This window comes from Boleophthalmus pectinirostris, unplaced genomic scaffold (genome assembly GCF_026225935.1).
Source record: "Boleophthalmus pectinirostris isolate CB_2022bp ecotype Guang Dong unplaced genomic scaffold, ASM2622593v1 HiC_scaffold_10, whole genome shotgun sequence".
Lineage (NCBI taxonomy): Eukaryota > Metazoa > Chordata > Actinopteri > Gobiiformes > Gobiidae > Boleophthalmus > Boleophthalmus pectinirostris.
The window spans coordinates 14,032,605-14,045,405 of record NW_026570971.1 but is presented as its reverse complement, the minus strand read 5'-3'; the positions used below and the strand labels follow the sequence as shown (position 1 = coordinate 14,045,405).

The 12,801-nt window shown below is 40.1% G+C and overlaps 1 protein-coding gene and 1 pseudogene across 1 annotated transcript; one reads left to right on the top strand and one right to left on the bottom strand.

Moving 5' to 3' along the window:
- Window positions 1-5,829: 5,829 nt before the first annotated feature.
- Window positions 5,830-8,349, bottom strand: LOC129411325 (phosphoacetylglucosamine mutase-like; annotated as a pseudogene).
- A 550-nt stretch (window positions 8,350-8,899) lies between these two features.
- Window positions 8,900-10,299, top strand: LOC110155434 (tubulin tyrosine ligase-like family, member 9). The gene is given in 2 exon segments (XM_020919534.2): window positions 8,900-10,103; window positions 10,105-10,299. Coding segments are annotated over 2 exon segments (1,323 nt in total). The 5' UTR covers window positions 8,900-8,975.
- Window positions 10,300-12,801: the final 2,502 nt, after the last annotated feature.

Genomic DNA, 12,801 nt, shown 5'->3' with positions numbered 1-12,801 from the left:
GTTTCCTGTTTGCGGAAAGCAGGGTGTGTGTTAAACATGTGTGAATGAAACAAAACACAACTCCAGGTACAGTATGTTTTTGATGAGGGAACAACATTATAACAATGATCAGAAAATACTGTAATACGTTAAACAAAGACTAAGGAAAGACTAGACAGAATTTGATACATAAAAATATAACATGACACCTTGTTCTCAGTGTTCTTGTTTAGAACAGAATCAGAGGTTTAGCTATGTTTTAAATGTATCATAGAACAAATGTTTGATCCCAACTTTAGTCCAGTTGTTTTGTCCTGATTTAGATCTGCCTTTTTTTTTTCGTTGATGTTTATAATTTTACTTCCTTGTTGGGCAGACGATATGACATACATAGAGGTAATTCCATAACTGTTACCTAGCAACTATAACGATAACAAGGGCCTGTCAAAATTCCACAATAGCTTTGATACGATTAAGAAAATTAACACTTTGATATTGATTTAAACTGTCAGAAAATGCCTTCCTTGTGCATAGGTTGCCTTTACATTTTAGATTCATGTTGATGACATACTGTAGGTAAAGGTATTCTGTTTTATATTTTATTGCTACTTCCTCTGTTTTTTGTACTTTACTTGTCAACATTTTTACCGCAAACTGCCACTTAACCTAACCCAACAAACCAAGTCATAACTATATAAAAACATGAAAAACCGATCATGCGCACTTTACTTAATAAATGTATGACTAGTCAAGGTCAAAACTGTTAGTCTGCTTTAGTCATAGAGGTTCACTTAATCTGGAGTTAATTATAATCAGTTCACTCCTCAAAGCTACTTCCTGTTCTGCTCATATCTTTGTGTACTGGTGCGTTTGAACCTGGGATTATTCCAGTAACACGCACAAAGCGTTCCCTGTGCGTTCCTGTTTAATAAAGTCTCAGAATAACTGCAGTGAGGACAGATGACAGGAGGATTAAACAGGAAGTACCTGGCCAAACCGACCCTTGCCCTTTGACCTCCGCTCAGAGTGACCCCGCCCTCCACCAGGTGAGTCCTGTCCTTGTCCGGGAACTGAGCAAAGTCCTGGAAAAAAAAAAAAAAACAGTTTAGAGTTTAAAATGCTACTGTAGTCTGAGTGAGAATTACTGAAGATAATACTGAACCTTTGAAATTAAAAAGGGGGTATTAGACGTCTATGGGGTATTAACTTTCAACACATAACATTTAGAACACCATGTTACCTTTTATTGTTTTGAAAATGCTCTTTTACGAAAAACACCTAATAACATGTTTAATAAGTATTACTTTGTTGTCCTGGCTCCATTTGCTCCCTGCATTAAATCACTCCCCCTTCACAGCTCTATCACAACACAATCAGCGTGCATCCGGCTAATGAAACTACTGCACATCGCATCAGGTTTGTCATGTTATAGCGCATTGTTGTGTCATGCTTTTGTATACTTATGGAGAATTGTTGTGTGGGAGCATGGGTAACATCGACTTATGGGCTGAGCATCGGAAAGAATTTTACAGCTAACTGAGGAGAGTTCAAGGAGAGTTCAAATAGTGCCCCGGAGAGATCCCTAGATTATTCAAACATGCATGGATGACATACTATAAAACCACTTCAGGCACGTTTTTGATGAGGGAACAACATTATAACATGGTAGAAGGCTCAAAAAAAAAAAAGTCAGTTTCGCATAATACCCCATCTTTAAGTTAAATTGTAAGGTGTTTTTGTCTGTAGTACAAATATGCATGCACACAAACTGTAGATGTGAAATAAAATACAAAGCAACTAGACTTAATCAAGGATGCACCAGTATTGGTAATTTACTGAATCCACTAGAAAAGTCTCTGTTTGGCAGGTATGACACTGAAAAAGTTGGACTGACTGGTGGTTACAGCAAGTACAAACCTAAAAATGACCACAAAGACCACAACTGTAACATGGAACAGCAGGAAACACACATGTATTTTAGCATACACACATACACAGTCCGTACCTGCTGCTGTCGTCTGCAGTCTGAGGAGCACAACACACAGTTTAAAGGTCTATAAACAGTTCAGACACATGCTCCAGTCTGTACGGGACAAAAGAAACCACCGAGCTCACTGTCTGAACACGCACCGCACAAAAGAGCACGAGGACACAGGACAAGACTGTAAAATAACAACTACTACTATTTCTACTACTACTAATACTATTACTGGTACAACTGCTGCTGCTTCTCAGAGCAAGAAGTCCCAGGCTTGAGCTTTTTTGTGTGGAGTTTGCATGTTGCATGTTTGCTCTTGACAGGTTTACCCAGAAACACTGAAGGTTGGGTCAAATGCAGAGGACAAATTTCCCAACGAAGACAAGGCTAACCTAATCATAAACAAGACATACTGTACTTGTGCTCATTTGTACCAAAATGGCTATGTGATGAAGAACACAAACTGCAGAACGAAATAAGTACAGTGGGCGTGTGGTGGTGAAAACAGGGGTTGATTGGAGCAATAACATTTTGAATACAGGAGTGTAAAGATTACACGCATTATGTAAAATACAACATTAAGAAACTCAATGAGAAGGGAAACAATTATAACAGCTATAAAAAGTCTATTTTTGCATATTACTAGTAGTTCCACTATAATTTTAACCTAAGTGCTTCGGTTTAGAGGTGCTGTGCCAGTACGTGTGTGTGTGGACATTTACAGACAGTAATATTATGTCTTTATATTTGTGTAAAAGTGTGTTTGAGTCTTCTGCATTAAACTGATGATATTTGGTTGTAGTTTGAATCTGTTGTTGTCATGCAGGACAGAAGGAGGTTACAGAACGTGTCAGTGTGACGCAGCTCTGTTTGTTCTCACAACACTCACTTCTGTTATACAGGACCAGGACATACAGGTCAGGTTCAAGAGTCTCATACATGAAAACATGAAGTAATACTACTCAAAAACTACAGTAACCTCACAATGAGCTGGTGTTCTCCATGTATGTCTATGGCAGAATGTTCTGCAGTTCTGGTGACACAATGTACGCATTAACAAACACTAACAAATAAATTAAAAATAAGATGTCTGCATCCAATTATAAAGTGTTTTGTCTGATACTCAGGAAATTCATGTTAGCATGATATTTCTTGCTAGCTTTACTGTTACCCGGCAAAACTTCACGCTGGTCGCAAAGTTTTGCAACCAATGCAAAGTTTATAAGCGTTTTCGCAACTGAAAGTGCTCATAAACTCATCACAGTGAATAATTTGGATGCTCGGAACAGCATGAAGTAAGTGAGGTTTTAGTCATATTTTTAAGATAAAATAAAAAAGTAAGTACCTTTAATTTTTAATAACTCATAAAGTTTAAAGGTCATCCAAATGTAACCAGTGCTTTATGAAACCTGTCCATATTTACACCTCAGAGTTATGTTTGCGGAAACTGAAGTTACTTTAGTTCTGCTGTGGAGGATAAGTCTCCAGTTTCAGATACAGGAGTTGTCTCTCAACACACACTTTTATGAGAAACACAAGACCTGAGTAAAAGGGACTCAAACTATCAGCAGTGAGAGAGGGGCATCTGTGACAAACTGTGCAATACAACAAACATGTGGAACTCATTTATTAATGTGACTATTTTTGAACTGTTCTAAGGTGTCAGAAGGAAAAATCTGGTTGTAATTGATATGAAAACTAGTACTGAAACTAGATAGATACTCATTTGAGCAGGTATCAGTATGGACCACTATGGATGGCTGACACAGAAAAGGGGGCGTGGCAAAAGCTCTCAAAACTATTACGTATCTATGTATCTGACCCAAACTGCACTCACAAGACTACACCTGCAAAATCAACTATTTATGCAGGAAAAAGGCAATGTATTTATAATAAAACAGACTAAATTTGATCATTTTTACATCTAAAAAAACTAAATTAACTCCTTCCTGCTGTTGTCCCATAATCTAAATAAAATAAACAATACATATTTTAGTTGACTAAGACACCATCGACCAACTGATTGACTAATCGACTGAAGCCCATACCTCCTCGAGCTGACAGGCCTTGATGACGGAGGTGTAGCGGTATTCGTCGTATGTGAGTCCGAACAGGATGTTGTCCCTGATGGTCCCGGGCATGATCCAGGAAGTCTGAGGAGAAAAGGAGATCCGACCGCTGTGCCGGATCTTACCCTCGGAGGGCACCAGCTCTCCCAGGATCATCATCAGCAGTGAGCTCTGAGGAGAGAGGGAGAGGGGTAAACCAGAGCTAAACAAGGATTAAATCAAGGCGAAACCAGGACTAAAACAGAGCTAAAGCAGGGCTAACCTAGGATAAAACGAGAACTAAACCTGGACTAAGTCAGGACTAAGCCAAGGCTAAACCAGGGCTGTACCAGGACTAAACCAGGTCTAAACCAGGGCTGTACCAGGATTAAACCAGGTCTAAACCAGGGCTGTACCAGGATTAAACCAAGGCTATACAAGGACTAATCCAGGGGTTTACCAGGACTAAACCAGGTCTAAACCAGGGCTGTACCAGGACTAAACCAGGGCTGTACCAGGATTAAACCACGGCTATATAAGGACTAAACCAGGACTATACCAGGACTAAACCAGGCTATACAAGGATAAACCAGGACTATACCAGGACTAAACCAGGGCTATACAAGGACTAAACCAGGACTATACCAGGACTAAACCAGGGCTGTACCAAGACTAAACCAGGACTATACCAGGACTAAAGCAGGGCTGTACCAAGACTAAACCAGGACTATACCAGGACTAAACCAAGGCTATACAAGGCTAAATCAGGACTATACCAGGACTAAACCAGGGCTGTACCAAGACTAAACCAGGACTATACCAGGACTAAAGCAGGGCTGTACCAAGACTAAACCAGGACTATACCAGGACTAAACCAAGGCTATACAAGGGCTAAATCAGGGCTACACCAAGGATAAACCAGCGCTGAACCAAAGATAAATTAGAGCTGAACCTGGACTAAAACAGGGTTATACCAGGCCTAAACCAGGACTAAACCAAGTTGCTAAATCAGCACTGAACCAAGGATAAATTAGGAGTGAACCAGGACTAAACCAGGGGCTAAACTAGGACTGAAGAAATGATTGAACCCAGTTTAGACCAGAACATAACCCGGCTAAACAGGGGTTAGACCCAGAATAACAGAGAATAGACCTAAAACAGGTCTGAACCAGGTTTAAACCAGATCTAAATCAGGATAATCAACATGTATAAACTGTCTCGAGGGTGGAGAGAGGGGAGAACCAGGTCTAAACCAGGACTTGAGAAATCTTGAGCTAAAATGGGATAACACAACATAAGGAAACTCAGCCCGGACAACAGCTCATGCACCTGCCCCTTGCACCTGCCTCCTGCCCATGCCTATTGTTGAACTTGTTTGCGTAACACAAATTTACAAACTGGTTCTTATCCTGTATACATCTGCATTTTTACCAGGCCACATCTCTCAACATATTTTCAGCATAAAGGTTAAAATAAGAATGAACGCACTTTCTGTACGAACCATTATTTATGAGTCAGAGTGTTAACTGATATTTTTTGCATCCAGTAGATGTCCTATACTAGAGCAAATGAAGCTTCAGGAAGCTTTGCACCAGAGTGAACCAATTGGATGAAAGGCTTCAATGCTTCATGAAGCTTCATCTGCCCATCACTAGTAGATACTTAACAAATTTTGCGCCACAATCTTATCCGCTTCAGCCAGCCATCTTGAATTTTCCAACTCCATGCTTTTTTTTTATTTTTTATTATTCACATTTTTTTATTCAAATCTGCAATCAAAAGTGCAATTAAGACAACTGCCACATGTAAACATCTGATTGAGTTAATAAAAGTGAATCTTATATCTCTGAGAATGTTAGATCTTATGCCATTAATAATGTGGCACTTCAGAAAAGGCTTAAATACAACAGAAGATGTGTTATGATATGTAGATTTGCAATAAGCACCAATTTGAATTTGAATTATTTACTTCTAGTGCAATGGCTTTGGTTCATCACCCACACCTCCAGCGAGACGGTAGACTGCCAAACTTACTTCATGTGCAAGGGCATCAGTGCTCTCCTAAAACACACATTGTTTCAAATTATTACTTAAATTCAATGACATCTGCAACTTATTTGACATTCAATATTCAGTACATTTACATGGACAGAGATAAATAGCATTTTCAGATAAGCCAATAGTCAGATCTGTGTTTACATGCACAGACCAAAGCAGATAATCCAAAACATCAGGTGAATGGCAGTTAATGAATGGGTTTTCAAAGTTACAGGAGTATTTGGTATTGAAACTACAATTATTATTTTTAAAGAATGTATTAAATTTGAATACTTTCAAATTATTTACATATTGTCTTTACTTTAATTGTCTTTTCTCACATTATATCACCTTTTTGTTGTATTGTCTTTCTTTTTTTGCTATTTACATTTCAATGAAAATCTCAGATAATCAGATAATGATTATCTTATCAGTGTTCATGTAGGTGTGGTTTGTGATCCAGATAATTACTGGACATTTACTTTCAACATGGTTTCTAACCTGAGTGTCTGCCTCTGCATAGACTCTGACCACGTCTTCAGTGCCAGAGGGTCTGACGAAAGAGCGTGCCAGACTATACTTGTTCACCAAGGCATCAATGGCATCCTGCAAACCTGCCGGGCTCACTACTCGCCTCTCTGCATCTGTTGTGTCAATTACTCTACGGTCTGCAACGTGCACAACAGTAGCCAGATTATTCATGGTACAAAAAAATAAAACCAACACAGGTCAGAAAGTACAGTGTGGCATGCTTGCAATAACATTGTTTTTAGGGAAAGTATTACAGGTTCTGCTCAGTGACTTACACTGTACTTAAACTTAATAATGTAGTAATACAGGACTGTAAAGTTAAATATTACCCAAGTCTTAAATCTTTACCTTAACTTTTAGCTGCCTGTTTGGTAGATCAGTGTAGATCGCATCCCACTGCTGGACTGTCATTCCTTTGATGGCCAATATGGCTTCAATTAGCAGCATGTCAGAGATGGCATCTCCTACAGTCTGATTGATAACATTAATGGTGTTCTGAAGCAGGAGAGCTGCTCTCTTATTTTCATCATCACTGTTTGGATTGTCAATGAGCTGCTGGATTTTGTCTTCTGCAGATTTACTGAAGAGCACTGTTCCATGGCCATTAGCTTCAAAGTACACGCCTATGTCAAACTCCTGTGCTACATGGTGGAGATGTTTGACCCCAGTTTTAGTGCATTTTACAGTTAACTTCATAGTTTCTTCAAGATACCTTGTTGAGCCTCCATTAGCATATGCAGTTTGCACTACTGCCATATTCAAATTCAGGCCTGCCTGTGTGAGCAGTTCTTTTAGAAAAGTGCTGATAAGTGTTGCTATTTTATCTCCATCCAGCAAGTGGAACTGTCCTTCAGAGTCACTGTAGTAGTAAACAATGCGGTCAGCATCACCATCAAAAGAACAGCAGCGTTCCCCAGGTTTAATCTCAAATCCTGTTGGAGCTTTCTGCTGTACTTTCACAAAATCTGCTCCACATTGATAATTCAGCTTCCCATTGCTGCCGTCATTATACAGAGAGATCTGTAGCTCTTTGGCTAAGTGACTCTCCATCTCCCTAACCTTCAAAGCTCCAATCCCATTAGCACCATCCAAGGAAAGATGCTTCTGGTCGTCAGTGCAGTTTGATGCATTCTTGATGAGCTTTATGAATGCCTGACTGACAAAGCTTCTTGTAGTAGCCTTCCACTGTAGCTTTTCCATATTTCCCTTGAGTATTTTGGCAGCAAACCATGTAATGAAGCTGTGGAGTCGTAACCAGGCCATAGTCTTTACTGAGACCACCAAGAGAAGAGACGCCCTCCAGGACAGCTTTTGACAGACTGGCACTGCTGCTCCTGGTGTCCCTGCCCACAAAAACATTTGCTTCTTGGCTCATGTTTATTTCCTCCTTTGCTATTATGTCCTTCAAAGCTGTGAGTAAGTCTTCATTTTCAGCATTGGCCAGTTGTGTAGCATAGCCCTCCCAAGTTGGAGTAACCATCTCTCCCATTGGGTCAACCAGCTTCACACCATTATCCTCCTCTGGGTTGTGTGATGCTGTAACCATAACTCCAATGGTGGCTTTAGTTTTCTTGGAGCGCAGTGTGGCCAGCAGTCCCATCCTGAACATGATGTGGTCCAAGACTTTGGCATTGGTCCTGAATCCAGCTGTGCCATACTGTAGAACCAGACCGGGAGGCTTTGGGTGCAGACTGGAGAGTTTGGTTACTTCAGGAAACAGGGCAGACATGTTTGCTTGGAGAGAATTACAAATGTAGCGTTGGCATTGGGAAGACTTCCTGCTCCTCCCTTTCCAACTCCATGCGTCCAGCAGACAGAACGTTCGATGACGGCATGACGTAAAATCATAGCTAACTCAAATATTATGACAGACACAAACGGCAAACTCATAAATTCTATCCCAGATGGAACTAAATTCATGTATGAATGTTTAGAACTCATATGATTTGCACTTTCAGAGCTCTTTTTTGAAATTATGACTGGAGAGTTTAAAAAACTTATGAGTTAGTTCAGTGTCTGGGTTTACAGTGCAGTTATACTGGGCTTCGTCTGAGACGTTGTGTTCGCTCTGGAGTCTAGTTTTAAATGACGTCTAAACAGAGACCAGTCCCCCATACACGATTTTGGAGATGACATCATAAAGCTTTTCTGTGAACTTTCTGTGGAATGTTGCCATGGTAACCAGTCCAGTGGTCTTCTTGAGTCATAAAGCCACATCCTGTCTTTTCTTTGACCGTTTTGATGTTAAGCTCGCTGCCTAGGCTTATGTTGGGAAACACTTAACTGATGGCAGAAGAGTAAAAAGATTATCTACACGCCACACAAACGCGCTACTGCGTTAACTCCAAACACATTTAACCTTAATCTACATTAACTTACGCAAACTATCAACTGTATCCAGAATGTCAAAAGGCAAGGTATCTGGAAACAAAGGCTCATATGACTGTGACAAAAAGGAGCAAGGAGGACGAATACCTGTGTACTACAAATGTGGCCTGATGATCAACACCATACAGGACGTCTTGAGGCAGAGACCAGGATGGGTAGAAGTCAAAGATGGTGGAGAGTGGGATTTTAACTGGTGCGATGTGGGCTCGCTAAGAGAAAACTTTGATCATTCTTACATGGAGAAGCATGTAAGAATAAACCATTTCCACAACTATTATGAGCTGACTCGCAAAAACTTGATGGTGAAAAATCTTAAGAGGTATCGAAAAGGCACTGAAAAAGAGGAAGACCCCGTGGAGGCGTCCAAATGTGATTTTTTTCCCTGTACTTTCACACTTCCCAGTGAATATCATCTTTTTGTAGAGGAGTTTAAAAGAAGCCCTGGCAGCACCTGGATCATGAAACCAGCTGCAAAGTCTCAAGGGGAAGGTATTTTTTTGTTTAAGAAATTAAAAGACATCACAGACTGGAAGAAGGATGGTAATCGCTCAGAGGATGCAGCTCAAGTTGAGAGCTATGTTGCACAGCGCTATATAGAGAACCCATATCTTATAAATGGAAGAAAATTTGACCTGAGGGTGTATGTACTGGTCACCTCATACATTCCCTTGAAGGCCTGGCTCTACAGGGATGGCTTTGCACGCTTCGCAAATACTCGTTTCTCTCTGAGCAGCACTGATGATAAATATATGCACCTGACCAATGTAGCTGTTCAAAAAACTGCTCCTGACTATGACCCTGAGAAGGGATGCAAGTTGCAGGTACAGCAGCTTCGCAGATATCTGACAGCCAAACATGGCAGAGAGAAGATTGAGACCCTTTTCAAAGACATAGATAACATCTTTGTCCGCAGCTTACAGAGTGTGCAAAAAGTTTTCATTAATGATAAACACTGTTTTGAGCTTTATGGATACGACATTCTTCTGGATGAGAACCTCAAGCCGTGGTTAATCGAAGTGAACGCTTCTCCATCTCTCACAGCCAGCAGCAAAGAGGATTATGAGATGAAGTGTCATCTTCTGGAAGATACATTAAATGTTGTTGATATGGAAGGAAGGCTCAGTGGCAAAGAAAAGAGAGTGGGGGGGGTATGATCTTATGTGGAATGATGGGCCTGTCTACAAAGAGGACCTCAACCTAGAAACCTACAGCAGTACATTCTTTACGGCCAATACACATTTGGGATGTATAAATGACAGGGAGAATCACCTTCGTAGACAACGGATTCAAAGACAAATTCAGACCCAAAAAAGGATAAATGGTCTTCTTGAGACATAAAGCCGCATCCTGTCTTTTCTGGGACCATTTTGATGTTAGGCTCGCTGCCGAGGCTTAGGTTGGGAAACACTTTAACTGATGGCAGAAGAAGCATATTAAAAGTTTTGTTAACCTCCACAAAATATCGCAATAAATATGGTACCGTGAGATGATTATTGTGAAAATACTGTTACATCCCTAATCGTGAGTCTCCCAATCATATCGTGAGCTTTCCCACAATATCACAATAAATATTGTACTGTGCAGTTCATACCGTGATGATATCATATCATGAGACTTGGATATCGTTACACCCCTAAGTCCTATGTCCAAAATTCCAGACTGTCCCTTTAATCATTCATTTCAACTTAACTTTATTCTATTTGGCTACTTGTTTGTCATTTTTTTATTCTTTGCTTCTGCTTTTTTTGTAGCAACAATGCCATTTTCGCACTGAGAGACAAATATTTATGCTTTATTCTGTCTCTGAAACTCTCGCCCTTGTTTTCATCATGCTTTCCTTCCCCTCTGAATTGCATAATGTGCTTCGGGACACCTCTTACTATGTGCATTGGAGTGACAGCTGAGGAGTCATGGAAGCAAGGAATCAAGAGGATTGAAATCAAATCAACAAATAAAGTATTTCCTGTCACCTGTCACTGTCAGAGAATCACATCTTTCTATCTCTCAACCTCATATACGTGCACTCTCTCTGCCATTCATTTTGCCATTTCATTTTTGTACCATAATCCCCATCTGCTCCTTCTCTACAACAGCAGCCTTCACAACTTTAGTTCTTTTTTAAAGGACCTATAATTCACTAGTTTCTGATCTATGCTGTAATGTTGTAGCCTGTTCCATCAGCCGGTTTCACTTTGTGGAAACCGTCTGACCTTGCAACATTAAGATTCATTCACTCGGCGGTAGGCAGGTACTTTTTTTTATTTAACCACTCATTGCTGTTTGGTCGTGACGTATGTAATGCGTCAAATCCCATAGGAAGAAGGGCAATAACATCTTTCCCCTTGATAAAATTCACCAAACATTCTCTTTGTTCCAACTTTAAATCCTCAATCTCGGGATTCGTTGCCAACACAATATATGGCTTCATCTACATCCATCTCGACTGCTTTGTTTACTGTTGTGCTGTACCACAAAAGGGACCCAGACAGACGCTTGAGTTTGACGTCATGGCTTCACAGCTCTTCGCTGATTGGCCTACAACTTCTGGGGTTCTTGCAAACCGTCTAGTGTATTCTGATTCCTGACCTAGACGCTGGAGAGAAATGAAATTGAGTGGGGGCACTAGCCTGGTTGTTGAATACTGTACCTGGAGTTGTGTTTTGTTTGATTCACATCTTTCACACACAAATCCTGCATATTTAGGCTGAGTTCTTTTCTCAAATAGAAAACAGTTTATGTTGCGATGTCCTGTAGTAATACAGGAAGTGCTCCATTGTGTTTTTAAACTCCATATGCCTTAACCAGAATCAATTGGATCATTTTAGCCCTGGAATTGCCAATCAAACAAATGTTAAAAGGCAATTGTTACAGGGTGGAACAGAGCATTTTCAGCTTTGGAAATGTAGACAGAATAATGAGTGTGAATGAATCAATGAAACAAACACAACTCTAGGCATGTTTCTGAAGAGGTAACAGCATTCTAAAATGGATTAAACCTCAAAAGAGTAAATTTTGTGTAATATAGGACCTTTAAAAACAATACATTAGGGGATGTCTTTGCATGTACTGACATGTTTTGGCTGCTAACATGTTCTATGTGTGTGAGAGGAGATAGGCTCTGTTGTAACGGTGATTAGAGATGCGCGGATGGGCTATTTTTTCATTCGCAACCGCGACACAAAACTCATCATCCGCCCGCTGTCCATTTTGCACCGAAGGTTTTCAAAACCGCACCCGCCCGCCATCTGCCGATTGCTTTTAGATTTTAGAACAATCATACAGCAAACAAACTAAGGAGCCTCGATAAAAATGCAAACTCTATAGCTCATTCATTCCAAAATTCGCTCAGCGTGTATGTTCGCATTCTTAATTGTCCTTAACAACCACAGACTTACCAGGTTTTCTTGCACAGCTAATTGACAACGTTTTCCGACTAGGTTATTTTTGCACCTACTTGCCTTCGTGTTGGATGTTGTTACATTCTGAACATTCTGCCATTACCCGATGTTATTTCAAAGTCATAGCCTCACTCCATTGGTCTTTCTTTAAGTTTTAAATACCCCGAGTGGCAGTCTACGCTATAATGTCTGCGTGTTTTAAAATATAACTGATATCGAAACAAAATAGACAGATCATCTCATCCAGATGAACCTTTATTGAAATCAGGCAATGCCCTCTTTATATTCCAATTGAAATAGGCAAGAAAAAATATGCGTAACTAAATAAATATGGCCCTATAGCCACTTATGTGTTGGCAAACAGCTGAAATAAATTAGACATAATTAAATAAACTGCATATAATATGTGCCTCGTAAACCTTAGGCGATCAATAACCTGACA